The following is a 19968-nucleotide window of genomic DNA, read 5'->3' on the forward strand; positions in this document are numbered from 1 at the left end:
TCCTTTGTGGTTTGTTTTCCCTACCCTTCTCTGTTTCATTTATTTTCTGGTTGTATGATAAAAAAATAATAGGTTGGATCCTCGGCTAGCGTAAACTGATGTAGTTCCATTTTCCCCAGTGGAGCTCTGCCAGTTTACACCAGCTGAGGATCTACTCCCCTGGTGTTTCTATAGTAGTCTGGGTCATTCCACTTCAAGCCCATCCTTACCCCACACAACAAAGAAACCCAGAAACGTTATTTCAACAAGAAATTGATTTTCAATATTTGCTGTGAGTAATTTTTGGATGTATTTTTTCAGGACTGTATGGAAGAAATAAACCTGTTTGGTGAAAATAAACTTCATTTGAAGCAAATGGGTGATCAGCTGATCAAGACTAGCAACAAGAGTAGAGTCGCAGAAATAGACGACAAACTCAATAAAATTAACAATCGGTGGCAGCATCTCTTTGATGTCTTTGGAGGACGGTAAGAACTTAAATTTCAGCACTTGCATTAGATGGAAAGTGATTGAAACTAGGAAGTGGCCTTAAACTTTTAAATAAAATGCTTATTTTGACAATTTGTATAATGTCTACATGGGGTTCCCAACTAAACTCAGAAACATACTGACCTGATTTTAAAGTATATTAATTGGGATTTCAAAATTGGCTTAAAAATAAGATTAAATCTATATTTTCTTATTCAGTTTGATTGTTAGGGGTTTCTGGTCTATTTTGCAACCACACTACTCCATGTACACAGCATTGGGGGGTGGGGGATTTTTCTTTCAAAATCTGAGGATTTAAGGTAGACTCAAAGTGATTTTACTTTGCTATCATTGTACTGAACTTCATTTAAAAAATACCATATTGGCTGTGCAGTGATGTGGTAGATTCTCCATCACTTGGAAATCTTTAAATTAACACTGGATGCCTTTCTAAAAGATAGGCTGTAGTCCATGTGCAAGTTATTGGAATATGTGGGCATCACTGGGTCAAATCCTATGGCTTGTGTTATGCAGGTGGTCAGACTAGATGGTCAAAATGGTCCAGTCTGCTCTTAAAATTTTTGGAATGTCTAACAAATAGGAATTTAATCCCAATATTGTAGGCTGCTCTTACATGACCACATCTGTAAGGCCTGCACATTATTTTTAAAATGCAGCATCCACCACAGACCGATAAATTAGGAAAAGCTTTGCCATGGCAAATCAACAAAATCTGGATAGCCCCATCTATGACCTCTTCTGATTGGATTAAACATTTATTTTACTGAAAGAACTAAGAAAACTGTGACCCTGCCCACTGATTGAGATAATCCAATTTCATTATAATCTGTGAACAGATTGAGTCTTTACCCCACCCCCAGCACAGTACACAGACCCCAAGGTAGTGTCCAGACTCACCCCCTTCCTAGGATTTGGGTTTATTGGTAACTCAGAAACAATAAAATGAATACAACATTGGCATCAACCTAAACTTTCTGCCTGAGGTAAACTCTTTCTAGAGTTTCTCCCTGTCCTTGTTTTCTGTGGGCCTTAAAGAAGACTCCCACCCCCTTAATATTCTGGTTGGAGCTAAGTGGGCCCAACCATCATCATGACTCAGCTGTAATTACTCTGAATCATAATGAAGGATTTTAGCACTTGAGCCTCAGGTGACTCAACAAAAAAGCCCTTCTTTAGAGTCTGCCACTCAGGTCTGCTCTTAATGGATAGGGCACTGGATTGGGAATCAGTAGACATGGGTTCTATTCCTGGCTCCGCCACTGGCCTTCAGGGTGATCTTGGGCAAGTCTGTGACTCAGTTTCCCCATCTGACAAATGGGGATAGATACTGACCTCCTTTGTAAAGCGCTTTGAGATCTGCTGATGAAAAGTGCTATATAAGAGCAAGGCATTCCAGTTCTTCATGTAAGAGGTTTCCTACTTGCAATTCACTTCAGTACCATAAATACAATGGAGATCCATCAACAGAAGTGTTATAACTGCACTTTTTCTCTGCCTGTTATCGGTTTGCCGTAAGTTTTTTAACTTCTGAGACCACTTAGTGTTGTTGTATGCTGCACACTTGCTTTCAGTTTTGAATGTTAACTGTTGTGAAATAATGTTTTAAAATGCAAGCTACCATATTTTTAAAAAAATCTCTGATCTTTGCAAGCAGCTTGGTGCCACTTCATACATTTTTTAGTTTAAAAACTGAATTACACACGGTGTGTTTTACTGATAATATTTGAGAAAGTACTAGAAATTAAAAGCAAAGGAAAGATTATTTTCTTCACAACACTGTACCCCACAAAGTACTCAAGTAATCTTTGCCATAAACCAACCTCTGCCTGGCTGCAGCTAGGAATAACTTCCCCTTTGCACATATTATTGCATAACTGTCCATTGTGGCAGGGTTTTTTGCACTTACCTCTGAAGCATCAGAACAATGGCCACTGTGTTGGGGAATGGATATTGAACCAGATAGACCAAGGAGCTGGGGGAGGAATGAGAGTGGGGGAGTCTGGACTAATGAGACTAGGATTTATTGGGCAAAGGGACTGGGACTGGGATAGAAGATTGAGTACTGGGGCTGGCTAAGTGAGGAGAATGGGACTGGGACAAAGAGTTGGGTGGGGAAGAGACAGGACAGGGACAGTTTGTAGGAGACCGAATGGGTCACCCTTGTGGGGAATGCCCCCTAGAATACACTCCCCTCCAGAGCCGGGGAGCCTCATCATTCCTCTGATGTCACCAAATATCTCAGTTATCTCAAGTGGCAGAGGTCTGTGCAGTGATCTAAAGATTCTAACCCTGATGATGTCAAATGGTGGAATTTCTGTTTTTTCAATTTTTTTTTTAAACTTAGGAAATTACCCACACAAAACTTTGTTAAAAGATTCATCCTGTGCCTGAATGAGATACAGGTCCTGTGGAAAAAATAGTATGTGATCATAAAATTAAAGACTGTATCATGAACTATATGCACAAAAAGGTCACATTCATGTTGCACAGGGAACCTTATTTCTGTCATTTCCTAACTTTTGAGTGCTTGACTTGGCAACCTTAATGCTTTTAACATGTTTTTTTACATGTAATACAATATATATATGTCATATTGAAATGACAGCAAAACACAATCAAAAGCCAATCTAATCAATACAGAACATTTTCAATAAACAACTTACTTCACCTTAAACCAATAAACAACCTGAGACAGATGGGCAAATTAGGTGAGTTCTCAGTTTAGACCTTGGAGTGATTCTCTTAGATCATGGTGACAAGCTCAGATTTGCCATATGGCAGCAACTACACAGAATGGACTTAGCAGTTTCATTGTATGTATCTACTTGGCTTGTGCAGTTCACAAAGGCATTGTCATGTGTGTCACAGCTGAAGCATGGTTTGATGTAAACTAGGAAGCATCTGAAAACATAATTCCCATGGAAAAAATAACATTCAGACATCTGTTCCTTTTTTTAGTTATGCAAATGAATTTCTGTACAGCTTTGGAGAGACTGTTAGCTAGCCATGCTCCTCTGTGCTTTTCTTCGTTGGCTGGCAGGAAAGGAAAAAAGTAGGGTACTAGACAAACAAAAGTTTAAAGTCTAATTTGAGATTTTGGCCACTTTCTGAGTGTTCTGCAATTCCACTAATTGTGGAAACACGTACCTTAGATTCCAGAACATCATCCGCAATCTTTTCTTATCCCCACTTATCAGTTAGCAGCTGTTACACTTAAAATGAAATGCTACACATATGTACACACACACACACACAAGTGTGCAAGGCTCAAAATGTAGAGCAAATGGCGTGTGTAGGCTGCAGGGGGGGCAGGTTGCCAAAAACACATACACTAAGAAGTCACACCCTGTATGCAGTGGAGCAGTACTCTGCGACGATTGCCTGCAAGGATTGAGAGAGTTGTCAGGGGCAGTGCATCATATAGGGCAATGCAGTCCTGTGGCCTCTCTCTATGGCCTGCTCGCCACCAAGATTCAACTGCATGTAGTGTTTTGTGAGCAAGCACAGTGAGGAAGGATTTGCTCTTGAAGCTATTGTTTCATTATGACTGTCTGCAGACTCAGGGAGCCACCACAGCAGTGGTTCATGCTCAGAGGATATCTGCACAATTCCAGGGTTTAACAATGTACGTATTTATAGATGGATGTTTAAACTGCGCAGAAAACACTTGAACCTGCATTACAGCATGGTATCTCGGTGATGGGTCCCTCCAGTGGCCATAACCAAACCGATTAGTCTACAGTAATAAAGTACTTTCAGCATGTATTTTTGTACCCCATAAACATACTGTATATTGCAAGCAGCTTTTCGATCTAAGCACCATTTCCAAACAACTCAGTCTGTAGTGGCTTATTGGTAATGCCTTGTGCTCCTGTGTTGGTTGCATAGGTTCACTTTCTTTGCCTTACTGAGAACAGCATGAATTGGGTGTATGCTGTGATGAGAGGATTTGTGTAACTCTTTGTCTGCAGGGCAGCTCACAATAAATTATAGCGGGGATTGGTTGGAATAAATACATGGCTACAACCCCTAATATAAGCACTGAAATATGGGGACATTGCCAAGGCAAGTTAACGTTAAGGCTCCCAACATGGTGGTGTCATTCACCTTATACCCGTTCAAGACGGCTCTCATCCATGGTCATTCGGCAGTTCCTATGCATCTGGAGGCTCATAGCCCTGACCACAGCAAAAACCTTTTGATGGATAATTCTAAACAGGGTAGGCTTTAAAGACCCTTCCTTCCACCTCTTAGAGATTAAGATTTTTCCCCTCCCCTGGACAGTCTGGGTGAAATTCTTAAACAGCAATCTAAAACTACTATTAAAATAGGATTTCATAAGAATATTGAGGACATCAGATTAAAGCAAAATAAATCGTCTGCATAACACAGGTAGCCTTGCAGCCTGCAACAGGTAGTCTACATACAGTAGGTCCAATCTGTGTCGTTACAGGGAATGCTCCAGGCTTGTCTACATGGCAAGTTGGTGCACAGAAAGCCAGTGTGGGAATCTACAGTGCAGTAAAAGTCCCGTTGTCTGTGGTAGCAGTATCCACATGGCGAGCTATCTTGCGGAAAGCTGCTGTAGATTCACACCATCGCTTACGCCACACTAGCTCGCCGTACAAACAAACCCTTAGGCTCTGGCCATGTCTACACTACAAACTTTGGTCGACACAAGTTACATCGTCATTCAGCCGCCGCACTTAGTATATCGCATGTGCGCGTACATACTTATCTCCTTGCGTCAGCTCACCAAGAGTGTTTGCAGTGCACCATGGGTTGATATGCCAGTGTGCAACATGCCACCATCCAGCGCACCATCTTTGGGGAAGTTTTGGCAATGCATGGTGGGAGCCAAAACGAGTTGGGCAGAGGTGGGAGCAAGGGGTCAACTTCCCAACATGCAACTGTCTCCATCCCATAATGTCATCTCTGTCCCATAATTTTTGCACCTTTTTTCAAAAATCTCATGAACCCATAAGTCATAAATGTGGCAAGCACAGGATTCACAATTCTCCAGTATTTGCAGAGCCGCAAGAGTAACTGAATCAGCTGATGATTCTTTTGGAGGACAGATTGCTGTGGGACATAACGAGAACCAATTCAAGGTTGTGGTTGGCATTCATGGAACAGCGGCAGATGGTGGAGCACGACTTCTGTGCCCAAGAAACGAGCACTGACTGCTCGGATTGCATGGAAATGCAGGCTTGGGATGACAAGCAGTGGCTGCCGAGCTTTTCGATGTGCGAGGCTGCATTTCTCGATCTGTGGGTTGAGCTCGCCCCAGCTCAGGGACACCAAAATTGAGAGCTGCACTGATTGTGGAGAAGAGAATGATGATCACACTGTGGAAACTTGCAAAGCCAGATTGCTACCAGTCAGTGGAAAATCAGTTAGGAGTTGCAGAATCCACTGCAGGGGCCATTTATTGCCTCCTGCTACACAGGGCTGTGACGTAGTGGGTGGATTTGCAGCACTGCGGTTCCCGAACTGCGATGCAGCAATAGATGGAACACGTATCTCTATTTTGGCATCAGAGCACTTTGCCACAGAGTACATCAACAGAAAGGGCTACTTTTCTCTGGTTATGAAAGCATTGGTGGCTCACCACAGACACTTCACTGACACCAGTGTGGGCTGGTCAGAGAAGATGCATGATGCTCTCATCTTTAACAACACAGGATTTTTCAGAAAGCTACAAGCAAGGACTTTTTCCCCCTGACTGGCGGATTACCATCGGCAATAGTGTTCCTGGGGGACACGGCCTACCCTCTGCTTCCCTGGCTCATGAAGCCATTCCCCAGCCACCTCGACAGCGGCAAGGAAAGATTCAGCTGCCTCCTCAGCAGGTGCAGAATGGCAGTTGAGTGTGCCTTTGGTAGACTGAAGGGACGCTGGCATTGTTTACTCACAAGATTGGATCTCAGTGACAAAAATATCCCAATGGCTCTATCTGCCTGCTGTGTCCTGTACAGAGGCGACGCGTAACTGTTGATAGAGGAGGAGGAGGAAAGGAGAGTGCAATTTAAAAGTCCGGCCGCCCCCTGAACGGCTCGAGTCACAGCACCTCCCCCAGGCAAGCCTCCCCCCACTTACCCTCAGTCTCCCCTCCCAGAAAGCAGCGGCCCATCCCTGCAGCACCCAGCTGTTGCTCCTGCCTCTCCCTTCGGGGTGCAGCTCACAGCTCGCCTGGCCTTTGAGGTCACTTGACTGGCTCGACTCCGCCAGCTGCCGCACAGGGATGGGGCCTGGCGGCACCATGTGACTAAGCGGGGCCAGCTCTGAGTCAACAGGAAAACCCACACCTGGGAATGGGGCGGCCCCGCCCCGAGCCCACAGAGGCTGGGTGGTTTCCAGCTGTGGCTTTCAAGGCCCCCCAGCTAGGGGCTCCTGCGCATTAGCCACCCCATGGCCCTGGTTAAATCCCCCCAGGTCCCGATGTGAGACCCAAACTAACACTGGGGCAGGTGCAGAATTTCACTTCTGCAGGTAGGCCCCATTGGCCTGGTTTGAGGGTCCCCATGGGTCAGTGCCAGCGTGAGCCAGGCTTGCAAAGGGGGAGGACAAAGGGGGGCAGCTTGCTATTGCTGGTGTCTCTGTTTTGAATAAACTACTATGCACTCATGTATTTTGAACCCACCCCCTGCAGAAAAAAGAAATAAAAATATAAACCCTGGTAGAAATCGGGGTGGGGGCATATATTCCCATAATGCCAGAGAAAATGGTCAAGTGCATTAGACTTCCAAATAATTCCTTGGATTTTTGGTGTGATTTTCAAAGGTTTAGTGTCCTGTTGGTGATTTTCAGATACATCTGTGTTTAAACCAAGTTTCTCTCCCTCCCAGCCCTTCTCACCCTTCTCTGGCAGTGATGTCAGAACAAGGAATTTGTGATGATCGATTTTTTTGACAAACGAATGATGTCATAAGTAAAGATTAGGGGGCAGTTTGATTGTCAGTGTAATTCCTTGTACTTCACTGGCCCTACTCCTTCACTGGAGGGCTGAGCACAGGACAGGGTAGATTGAATTGGAGTAAGCTTTAATTTGTACGTAAAAAGCTGTGATATGATAGCAAACAAGGCAACAGAGAACATAATCCAAGTAAGCATTTTGTGCATGTGTGTGTGTGCGTTTGTGTGTGTTTTAATTTTGGGGATTGCTTCAATAGGAAAATTCCTCTATAAATCATCAGAGTCTGAGGCTGAAGGTATCTGATTGTACTCAGAAGACTTTACCTTTTGGTTTTGAAGCCTCTGGAGCGTCATCTTTTCATTACCACCCCCAGGCAATCACTCAGGGTCTTTTTCTTCATGAGCTAATTCTGTTGTGTCAAAATAAAGCTACTTTGTGTTTGTGGTCGGGTTCTCAGCAATTTGTCAGGTAAAAATGCAGGTTAACAGAAGGAAACCAGTGTGGGGGGGGTGTGTGTATGTGTGTGCACGCGCACGCACGTCGTGACTCCCCAGCTAGGGGCTTTGCAGAGGAGGAGGATGAAAAAGGCTTTCTCCCCCCAGGGGAGATGCTAAAGCAATGAATAAATAGGGCATCCATAGAGGAGGGGTTTCCTCTTCCATGAGTGCTGTGGTTACACAGACAGAATCCTTGCAGCTTGGGACTTACAAGCTAAGGAATGATTTTTCCTTATAAACGGTAAGTGCTGTTTCAATAATCAGCTCTGCATTTGGTTATAGTGCGTGTAAGAATAGAAATCACTAATTCAGTAGTATCTGTCTGGGTGGTTCAGCAGCCTGGGGGGATGGGCACTGCTATGTCAGCGTGTGTGTGTGTGTGTGTGTGTGTGTGTGTGTGTGTGTGTGTGTGTGTGTGTGTGTGTGTGTGTGTGCGCGCAATTTGCCTGTGACAAGTGGATGAGAAAATGGATTATGCTGTGTGGGAGATGCAGTTCATTAGACTGGATAAATAGCATTCAGGGGCCTTCTAGGTTAAAATTTGTACTGGTCTCTTTGGTGTCTCGTACCAATGTCAGTGGAGATTTGGGACTACAATATTATGGATAAATGGAAGGTTTGAAATGTAGCTTGCCCCTTCTTATTCAGTGATTATGTGATATTAATTCTCTTCATTCAAATAATAGAACCAACCAATGTAAAGGTTTCTGTGTTATTTCCAAGAGCCAGAAGCTGCACAGAGAAATGAACTTGCACATATTTAAAGGTTGGGCCCAAATGAAGTCGTCATTTCTTAAGCTTGTGTGCTTTATATAGTCAATTTGCACTAAAATCTACTGAACAAAGATTTCCTGTTATCAGACAGTAATGTCAATTGACAGTGCAATTTAATTTCACCATATTTTCTTTAACAAATATGAATAGTATCTCTGCTGCCTGACCAGAATGATATTTACACTGATAAACAAAATTTAAAAATATACATCTGAATCTCTTCATCCCATTAAACAAAGAAATGAGTTTTATTTATAGTTTGTTCTTTCTGCTACATTTTCTGACAGCACTGATTATAAACCAGCATAGTGCAGGCAGGCACTGTGCAATTCTTTATCACATCATGTTCCTGCCAACACACTTTAGTCCTGGCCTGCAACAAAAGAACCCTTCTACCCCTGAACACCTCCTGAGCAAGGACTGCCAAACATGACATCCTTTCATGTGGGTTTATGACACTAACATCTAGAAGGGATTTGTTTCAGGCCATCTGATGCATTTCAATTCAGGCTTCAGTGGTGGAATGTTAGGACCTGATCCAAAGCCCATTCAGATCAATGGGAGTCTTTCAATTCACTTCAGTGTCTCAGGATCAGGTCCTTAGTTATAACCCACTTGCCCTATACAGTCCCTTGCCTCTACTTGAATTTAGGCTTTAAGATGAAAACATTTAGTAATTGTCTTCCAAGCATGTCTTAAAGCATGTACTTAAGTGCTCTATTGAATGAATAAGGGCCATATTTAAGTCATGTTCATTGCAAAGTACAGGAGACTTTTCAGCCTTTTCCTTTTCATAGCCCCAGAGAAACAAGTTGCAGCTGGGGAATGTTATGACCCAGTGCTGCTAGGAACCAATAGTCTCTTGAGTGGATCCGAGCAAATTGTTTGCAGCTGAGTCCGTTATCTAATAAATTAGTGAGCTATGTCTGTTTGTGAGGTACCCACACACTTCGATTGTTACAAATGTGTTCGTTATTCAAAGTTATGTGACCCTATTTTGGCCTATGGGTGATCATGAATTGTTCACTGCATCTATTACTTTGATCATTTGCTTGTCTCAACTCACTATTCATGCCGTGTGATTGGTCACCTAGCTCACATGGTACAGCTTCTGCTCCCTGATTAAATGACTCTCATACCCATAAAGAGCTTTCAAGACAGCCATATGATATGAACACTCGCAGCACAAATACTCCTATGGTTAGTATTTGAGGAGCAGTCATGACATTTTCTGCAAACAAAAGTTAATTCACACAAACACTTGCAGAAAGCAAATATGAGGCTACAATAGTAGTGACACACACGTGTGGTTTTTATTCAGTTAAAGGGTCTTGGATTCTTTGTTCCAATATTCCTCCAGGTCCATTCCTGAGGGAATGCTTCCAATTCTCTTTGACATCAGTGGGAGTTGAGGGCACCCGGCATTTCTCAGGAGGCTTTCAGCACCTTTCAGGATTTTTTTATGGCTACCCGGCAACTTCATTCCTCTGTCACAATGAAACTCTCTACAGCCAGGTTAAAGCCTGTCTGTGTGGGAGACGGAACTTTTTCAGGGGCTGGTTCTGAAACTGTGGAATGAACTCCCCCAGGAATTAAGGACCATCACAAACCTCACCACCATCTCCTCCAAGTGAAAGGCGTGTTTCTTTGACCTGCCTGCTCTAACAAATACACAGCAACATTTATATTAACTCCCCTCCTATACCCCTCCCAAAAAAATCCCTCCCTTCCAAAACAAAACTCTCCACTGTGCACGCTTCTTCCTCTAGGGAGACGATGAGAGAACAAACAACACGTGACAGATGTTAGTCACCTAATGCGCTACTGGAAAGCACTCACATGTTAGTGTTGAGCATGGAATACAAACCTATAGAGAACAGAATTAGAATATACTAACCTTGAGCCACATGCACAGTGTTTGTTGACTTCACTAAGAATTTACCCGTCTGTGTGTTTATTCAAGGCAGTAGTTTGTTCACATATTGTGATATTGTACCAGCACTGATTTCTGAAAGGCGTTTATTATCACCTGTCCATTTATCTTAGGTTTAGTTCTCAAGATCGAGATTAATGACCCAGAGCATTAAGGCTGGGATGAAAGACATATTCTAGCTGGCATATGTAACAAATTAGTTAATTAGATTGGCATGTCTCTGATGATAATTGTGTTACAAAGTAAACACATGCTAATAGTGCCACAATGGTTGTTTCCATTGTGCTATAGTTGCTGGCAATCCTAACAAACATTTTCTACTACAACAAACATATTGAGAACAATATTGATATCCTGAATTAGGGAGGTTTCTAAGCCAAACAGCTGTATTTGCTTTCATCATTGTAAAATCTTTTCCTTTTAAAAATCACTTCACTGTAAAATTTCTTCCTTCCTGTTTTTCCTGATCTTTGTTTATTTGTCAAAGGTGCAGCCATGCAAACACTTAAATTACTAAGGCTAAGTTTTAGTCAGGGGTATTTTTAGTAAAAGTCATGGACAGGTCACAGGCAATAAACAAAAATTCATGGCCTGTGACCTGTCCATGTCTTTTACTATAAATACCCCTGACTAAAACTTAGCAGCTCCTGGGCGGCTCGGAGATACCGTCGCTCTGGGATGCCCCGGACACTGACAGCTAGTCCCTGCATGGGCAGTGGGGGCTGACTGCCTCCAGGTGCTCTGAGGCCCTGGGGACAGCTGCTCTGACGGCCTCCGGGGTGGCCCCTGGGACCGCTGCTGCTCCAGCGACCCCGGGGCCAGTTGCCGGAGCTGCTCCTGCAGTGGCCAGTGCGGCTGGCCCCAGGACCACCCCAGCAGCTGCCCAAGTGGCTGGTCCCGGGGTCCATCCCAGCAACTGCCTGAGCAGGTGGCCTCAGGGGCAGTCACACCAGCAGCTGCGGAAGTCACAGAGGTCCCGGAAAGTCATGGAATCCGTGACCTCGTGACAGACTTGCAGCCTTAATTATTACTTACTGTCACATGGTTTCCTTGTGCTCCCCAATCTGTGTCTCTGTATTCCCCTGTTGTCTCTGATGTTATACTTAGATTGTGAGCTCTTTGGGGCAGGGACTGAATATCTTTGTTCTGTTTACACAGCATCTAGCACCATGGGGTTGTGGTCCATGATGGGAGACCCTTGGTGCTAAAGGAATACAAATAGTAATAATAATACTAGGTGTACTATTGATATTGACGTCCATCGAAGTCTTGGTAGCAAGCGCTAACCCAGATAGTGTTTGCAGGATTGCACCTTTAGCATGAATGTGGTGTGAATGAACGGTGCCAGTCTGAGGCCTGGATACCAACCAGCCCTCATATGTTGTCTGAATGCAAAGATCTGAGCACTTTATGGTATTCTGTATGTACAATACACAGTGATTTTGTAGATACGCAAGGGGATTTGAAAAGCGAAGAGTGGAAAATTGTGGTGTCCCCCAGGAGTCTGTACTGGGGCCAGTGCTGTTCAACATATTCACACATGAGCTGGAAAAAGGGGTAAACTTTGAGGTCGCAAAATTTGCAGATGATACAAAATTACTCAGGGTAGTTAAGTCCAAAGCAGACTGCAAAGAATTACAAAAGGATTTCCCAAAACTGGGTGACTAGGCAACAAAATGGCAGATGAAACTCAATGTTGATAAATGCAAAGTAATGCATATTGGAAAACATAATCCCAACTATACATATAAAATGATGGGATCTATATTATCTGTCACTTAAGAAAGAGATCTTGGGGTAGTTGCCTGAAAACATAGCCAGCAGGGAGTGGATGACAGGGGATGGATCACTTATATCCACTCAATGTGCAGTGGCAGTCAAAAAAGCTAACAGAATGTTAGGAACCATTAGGAAAGGGGTTGATAATAAGACAGAAAATATCATTTTGCCTCTCTATAAATCCATGGTACACCCACACCTTGAATACTGAGTGCAGATCTGATCACCCCATCTCAAAAAAGATATATTGGAATTGGAAAAGGTTCCAGAAAAGGGCAACAAAAATTATTAGGGTTATGGAACAGCTTCCATATGAGGAGAGATTAAAAAGACTAGGACTTTTCAACTTGGAAAAGAGACGACAAAAGGCGGATATGATAAAGGTCTATAAAATCTTGACTAGTGTGGAGAAAGTGAATAAGGAAATATTATTCACTCCTTCACGTAACACAAGAAATATGGGTCACCCAATGAAAGTAATAGGCAGCAGGTTTAAAACAAACAAAAGGAACCACATCTTCACACAACACAGAATCAACCCGTGGAATTCTTTGCCAGAGGATGTTGTGAAGGCCAAAACTATTACAGGGTTCAAAAAAGAACTAGATTAGTTCCTGGAGGACAGGTCCATCAATGGCTATTAGCAGGGATGCAACACCATGTTCTGAGTGTCCCTAGCCTCTGTTTGCCAGAAGCTGGGAGTGGACGACACGGGATGGATCACTTATGATTACCTGTTCTTTTCATTCCCTCTGAAGCACCTGGCATTGGCCACTGTCAGACGACAGGATACTGGGCTAGATGACTCAGTATGGCCATTCTTATATCCAGTTGGACTAGAGCCATTTGCTGTACTATAATATCAAGCTCCCTTGTCGTATCTGAAAAAGCATTTCCAAAACATTGTTGAAGCAGGGCAATAGCTGCCACGGCAGAGTAGTAATCTACCTTTCCCATGGAAATCATCAATCAGGAATTGTAAATTTACCCGTACAAAACAGGTACACAGGAATCACCATCCTGGAGCAGATGAATGGATATACTACCTGTGACTTCGGCCTATTTTAGATGCTAAGATGGGAGCGAGGGGAAATAAAGTTAACCCATCTGGGCAAGAGAGAGCCAGAACCAGATTCCTTCCTGATGTAACTTCATTGACTACAGAGGGAGTATACCAGGGATGGATCTGGCCCACAGTCTCTGCTGTCCTTGCAAATCAGAGCGGGACCTTTTCAGAAACATCTCTCTCTCTCTCTCTTCACAGTGGCTTATTTAAATTTCTCATTTTAGATTTATTATGCTAGCTTCACCTCTCTGTTTCATGTATGTTAGAGGGTTCTGTTGCACTCTTCTGCATAAACCAGCATGGACATAGTCCATGTGGCCAAAATATCCCATTGCTATGGAGACAAAAGTATAGATGGCCTGTTTAGGGAAGCCACAGAGATGTGTGCCCTAACCCTCAGATCTGCTGAAAACAGAAGAGTCAGAGGCATAGTCCACACAGAGTGCAGTGTCCAAACTCACCCCTTTTCCTGGGGGTTGGCTTTATTAACACAGAAATTAACACTAAAACAACACATATATGCAGTTCAAACCTTTTCCCAAGGCATGGCTGTTCTGAGATTCCTCTCTTCAGACTGCTCAACCCATGCCCTACGTCTTCCATCTCTCTCTCTAGAGAACAACTCCCATCCCCCAGGTATAGAGCTGGTGTAGCAAACCATCTCCCTCAGTGGGGCAGCACAACCCACTTAACATATTCCCAGCAGGATCAAAATCTGCTGGCAGGGTGCCTGTCCTTCCAGATTGAACTGTAATTCACATGTGAGAGTAGCTTGAGAAAGAGCCCATCCTACAAAACTAGGGAAAATAATGATTTTTCCACTGCCTTGCCTCATGTATACTTGTATCAAATAGTTGTAAAATACTACCGATGTAAATGAGAGGAGAGCTCCGAATTGACCCATTAGTGTTTTAGACCCATTTTGCATGGATGTAAATGGCTTCACTTATGCAAGCGATGGAGCATGCAGCTCAAAGACTAAGGAGCAGCTCCTACCTGGGGTGCACAGCCCTGCATTTTGGTGCAGTGTGGAGTCACATTGCACCCCAGGAAGATGGGGGTGTGTGGATTGTCTCAAATACACAAAATGTACACTGGGGCAAGTTTTCTGTATACATGTCCTCAGGGAAATGACTAAGGAACCCACTAGCACTCGAATGAGGCTAGGAGGGCCACTCCCTGTTCACAACATCTCCTTAAATGTCAGGTTTCAGAGTAGCAGTCGTGTTAGTCTGTATCCGCAAAAAGAACTGGAGTACTTGTGGCACCTTAGAGACTAACAAATTTATTTGAGCATAAGCTTTCGTGGGCTACATCCCACCTCTTCGGATGCATAGAATGGAACATATATTGAGGAGATATATATACACGCATACAGAGAGCATGAACAGGTGGGAGTTGTCTTACCAACTCTGAGAAGCCAATTAAGTAAGAGAAAAAAAACTTTTGAAGTGATAATCAAGATAGCCCAGTACAGACAGGTTGATAAGAAGTGTGAGAGTACTTACATGGGGAGATAGATTCAATGTTTGTAATGGCTCAGCCATTCCCAGTCTTTATTCAAACCTAAATTGATTGTGTCTAATTTGCATATCAATTCGAGTTCAGCAGTTTCTCGTTGGAGTCTGTTTTTGAAGCTTTTCTGTTGTAAAATAGCCACCCGCAGGTCTGTCATTGAATGACCAGACAGGTTAAAGTGTTCTCCCACTGGTTTTTGAGTATTATGATTCCTGATGTCAGATTTGTGTCCATTAATTCTTTTGCGTAGAGACTGTCTGGTTTGGCCAATATACATGGCAGAGGGGCATTGCTGGCACATGATGGCATATATCACGTTGGTAGATGTGCAGGTGAATGAGCCCCTGATGGTATGGCTGATGTGATTAGGTCCTATGATGATGTCACTTGAATAGATATGTGGACAGAGTTGGCATTGGGTTTTGTTGCAAGGATAGGTTCCTGGGTCAGTGTTTTTGTTCAGTGATGTGTGGTTGCTGGTGAGTATTTGCTTCAGGTTGTGGGGGGGGTCTCTTTAAATGACTCACTTAGGACTTTCTGCAGCTGTGGAGGCATCCACTGTGCCAATTTGGGTAGGTTATAATTAAAATGTGGCTTTAATCTGCAGAAGGCAGGTCAGTTTGGAGATAAGAATACTCTATAAATCATACTTCCTTCATTTCCAGAGCCTCTGCTAATACTGCTTCCATGTTAAATGTGTTTATAACAACCTGTTTTCTTTCCAATATCCCCAGGCTGAAGAAACTGGAAGGGACCTTTGCTGTCATACAGACATTAGACAAAAATATGAGTACCCTTCGCACCTGGTTGGCTCGCATTGAGGCCGAGCTTTCCAAGCCTGTTGTGTATGACATCTGTGATGATCAAGAGATCCAGAAAAGACTTGCTGAGCAGCAGGTGGGGAAATCATAGCATCTGAAATAAATGGGCTTAAAGTGATGCTGATTGTGATCAGTCCTATGTTTAAAATCACCCATTTCCTTTCCTTGACAGACGTTTCTGTTGTTCACATTTTCAGCCATTTTGTTTCCTGCCAAAGTGAGACAAGGTAGGTGAGGTAATATCTTTTATTAGACCATCTCTCTATTGAGATAGAGACAAGCTTTTGAGCCACACAGAGCTCTTCTTCAGGTCTGGGAATGGTACTCCCAATGTTACAGCAAAATGCAAGGTGGAACTAATTGTTTAGCATGAATAGCACATATTGTAAGGGACCACTCAAGGTATCTCTTGTCTGAACAGTGTCCGTTCAGTCCATGATTTTTAGTGTCTAGCAAAGTAATGAATTTAAGCTCCCAGGCTCATCTTTTGAAATTGTTTTGCAGGTGATTTTTTTTGTCTTTTATCATTTTTCTGAGAAAAAGTCAAAAGCACTTTATCACCTGTGGGTGAACACTTTTCACAAAATGATCACTCTATATCTGACCTACCAGTCCTCATCCTCAAAAGAAAACGACAATACTTTCAAAAGATGAGGCTGGGAGCTTAAATTCATTACTCTTCTAGACACTAAAAATCATGGATTGAACAGAGACACTGGATTTATGGCTTATTACAACAATCTCTAACCCACTAACCCCCTCTTTTTGTCCTGTGACTGCAGAGGTATTAATGGGCCACTCTATCTTGAATGGTCTCTTATGGTATGTGCTAACTATTTATGCTAAGCAATCTGTTCCACCTTGCATTTTGCTGTGACACTGCAAGTACCTTTCTCAGACCTGAAGAAGAGTCCTTTGTGGCTCGAAAACTTGTCTCTCTCATCAACAGAAGTTGGTCCTGTAAAAGACATTACCTCACCCACCTTGTCTCTCTAATATCCTGAGACTGACCTGGCTACAATACACTGCACTTAACAGAGTATTTTTGAGACACTTTATAGGGATTTAACACTTAGAGAATGTTTTTGAAATTTAAATATTGTAGAAACAAACAAAAAAACTCATAAAATCCTTTCCCGCCTTCCAGTACTGTAGTGCATTAAGCAATGTGACTACACCTCTCTCTTGTTGTTTGTTCTCTTATCCTCTTCCTCTTTGGATGGGGCGTTGCTCGGTTAAAGACAGCAGATGCTTCAGGGCTAGACAGTGACGTAGGGCTTGTCTACCCTGGCAATTTACAGCACTGCAACTTTCTTGCTCAGGGGTGTGAAAAAACACCACCTTGAGCGCAGCAAGTTTCAGCGCTGTAAAGCACCAGAGTAGACAGTGCACCAGCGCTGGGAGCTGCACCCCTCGTGGAGGTGGGTTTTTTTAGAGCCCTGGGAAAGCTCCCTCCCAGCGCGCTGCCACGACCACACAAGCCACGTTAAAGCACTGCAGCGCTTTTACCATTGCCAGTGTAGACTAGCCCGTAGACTGTGCCCATGCACAGGAGCAAGGGATAGAGTGAACCTCTCTGCACGGAGTACCTTGACCCATACCTGCTTGCTTCCCCCAGGGCAGATAGGCAGGAATTCCTCACAGGAACGGGCAGGACCTTAACAAAGCAGCTAGTACAGCTGAGTTGATTTGGGGAGGCAGGGCAGGGGTGGCATTACTGCACTCACCCACTCGTGGATGGGAGAAGCAGGGAGGGGACTGTGGCTCTGAGGAGTGTCACTGAGTCCCAACACCTCCTGAGGCTACTGCTGGAGCAGTGCAATTTATACATCATCACCCCTTGCTTGGGGCAGTGCCTAAAGGCACAATCTAGGCTGAAGTGTCTGCACAAACAGATTAAAAATACCTGCCACTGTGGGACAACAGGTCCTACGACTTAACTCTGACCATCACCATAATAGGGGCATTTATAGTTTACCCTAAAACGTTTAGGGCTAAACTTTCCAAAAGTGGAGGCTTACAGGTCTGCCTGCAAACAACATGCATGGCTGCTTAAGCGCTTCCTCCCCGCCCCACTGTCTGTTCCTTTGTCTGAGAAAAATGACCGTGACTAATCCAGATATGAGAGCTCCATTCCCTGTGGAATTATTTGAGCTTCCTTTCCACAGAGCCCAACACAGCACTTCAGGAGAAGTTACCGTCAGGGTCAGACTCACCCTTCGCAGAGGTAGTGGGCATGGCTCCCATTGACTTCAGTGGGAGGAGCTGCGCATGCAGGCAGCAGCAAGGGTGGCCTTTGGCTCCCAGTGTTTAATGGTTAATCTGCAATGGTAACGGTTCTGTAAATAACAAGTAATTATTTTCCCCTCATTCAAACCTTTTAGCTTCCATAGGCTGTGATAAATTATGCCCGGCTGACACCCTAGATAGCTCCTCCTGGGAGCAGAAAACAGAGACTTGGGACACAAAAGAATTGTGTCCGAATTAATTTATTTTTACTATGGCCATTCAGACTTCAGCTGCAAAGATACATTATTTACTCCTCAGAGTCCTATAGAATAAGCTACTGTTTGGTTGCTTGGATTTCATTTTAAACAAAGAAGTCTGAGACACCCCTAGCCTCCTTCTGCTGTAACCTTTAAACACACTGGATATGGCAAGGTAGTGCTCACTCTAAAGAGCTCAAAGCGGAAAGCCTTTCACTAAGCTTTGCTTGTTGCATTCACATAGGGGTTTGAAAAGATCTTCCTTGGTTTTATTTCAAAAAATATTTTGATGGATACAGCCTAATGGTGAGGAATATGTCTTAATGGATTCTTTTATGTTGGACATCCATGATCACAAAGGTGCTATGTATGCTGTCTTGAATAACTGTTAATTCTAAAACTCTGGGTAATTGTTTGCAGGCGGAGATGCTTTTATAACATGTTTCATTCATCTACAGGTTGAAGATTGCAACATAAGGCATTCTGTTTAAGATTTAAAATACAAATTAAAGATGTCTCAGTATTGCAGGAGGAGTCCAGCATTGTAGGGCCAGTTAAATAATTAAGTCTAATAAACTTTGAGCAATGAATTGAGGAGTTTTTTGTTCTGTATGCATGTTTTCTGCCTCATCATTTAGTGTGTTTTAGTTTGTTTGTCTTGCCACCTTAATGAGATTTAACATCATTTTAATTAAGCAGTTGTGATAGCAGCAAGGATTCTGACTGAAGTTATTATATGAACCAAAACATAACGGATAATAACAATACTTTGGTAGTATCAGCAAGACACTTTTGCATTAATAGAATAGTTTTTGTACTCTGTGGGCAAGATTCTGATCACAGTTACACCAATGTAAGTAAGTCCAGAGTAACATCCCTCAAGTCAGTCGTAGATTTACAGCAGCGTAACAGAGAGTGGAATCTGTCCCTATGTACAGGCGGCAGATTCAAAAGACAAGCGTCTTCTTGCGTAGAGAGAACAGCCTAGAATCCATAGTAACCTATTTAAATCCTGTGCTGGATCTTCTTTTAGCATCTGTATAAGGATTACTGCTCTTGCTTTCCAGAAGTTCCAGAACTACCAGGCAAAAGTAACAGAGAACCAAAGAACAGCTGAGCTGTCCGCAAACAGGAAGACTGTAACAATACACATTGCAGTCAGTCAGAAAAACACGGGTTAGATTTTGACACTCGTGCTGAACAATATGTTACTCTGGGCTAGACGGTGATTCACACAGAGGAGTAAGACACCTCCCCACCACTCCTTATCCCTCTACCTTGCTCTTGGTCCAGGTGGATAGGAGTAAGTAAGGCTAATTGTCTGCTTACTCCCTCCATGGAGTGGGAGATTAGGGACAGGACAGAACCTTGCCTCCACTTCCCCACCCTCCACGCACAGAAGCTGAGCCACTGGGGGAATGGGAGGATAGTAACAAACTGCTGGTATAGGCCAACAACAGATTACTACACCTCCAGTGGCAAGGAGGAATCAGGGTAGAATTGTTACTCAAAGTGGTGATTCAGCACAAAGGTACTACTGGGATAGCCAGCTTGTGTATCACCCCCCCTTGCCTAAAGTCACAGTCTAGCCCTCTGTGAATAGTCCCATTGAAATCAATGGTGCTTCTCAAGGAGTAACTCACGGGCAAAGTGAATAAGGGCGGCAGAATCTGGCCCAAGAGGTTCAAG

At 43.5% G+C, this 19968-nt stretch overlaps 1 protein-coding gene across 1 annotated transcript in view; it reads left to right on the plus strand.

Moving 5' to 3' along the window:
* SYNE2 (spectrin repeat containing nuclear envelope protein 2) overlaps window positions 1–19968 on the plus strand; it is a 232829-nt gene that overhangs the window by 192432 nt on the left and 20429 nt on the right. Inside the window, exons 98-99 of the mRNA XM_065404096.1 lie at window positions 301–467; window positions 15707–15869. Of these exons, the coding sequence (XP_065260168.1) occupies window positions 301–467; window positions 15707–15869 (330 nt within the window). The remainder of the gene's footprint in view (window positions 1–300; window positions 468–15706; window positions 15870–19968) is intronic.

The sequence above is a fragment of the Emys orbicularis genome, chromosome 4 (assembly GCF_028017835.1).
Source record: "Emys orbicularis isolate rEmyOrb1 chromosome 4, rEmyOrb1.hap1, whole genome shotgun sequence".
Lineage (NCBI taxonomy): Eukaryota > Metazoa > Chordata > Testudines > Emydidae > Emys > Emys orbicularis.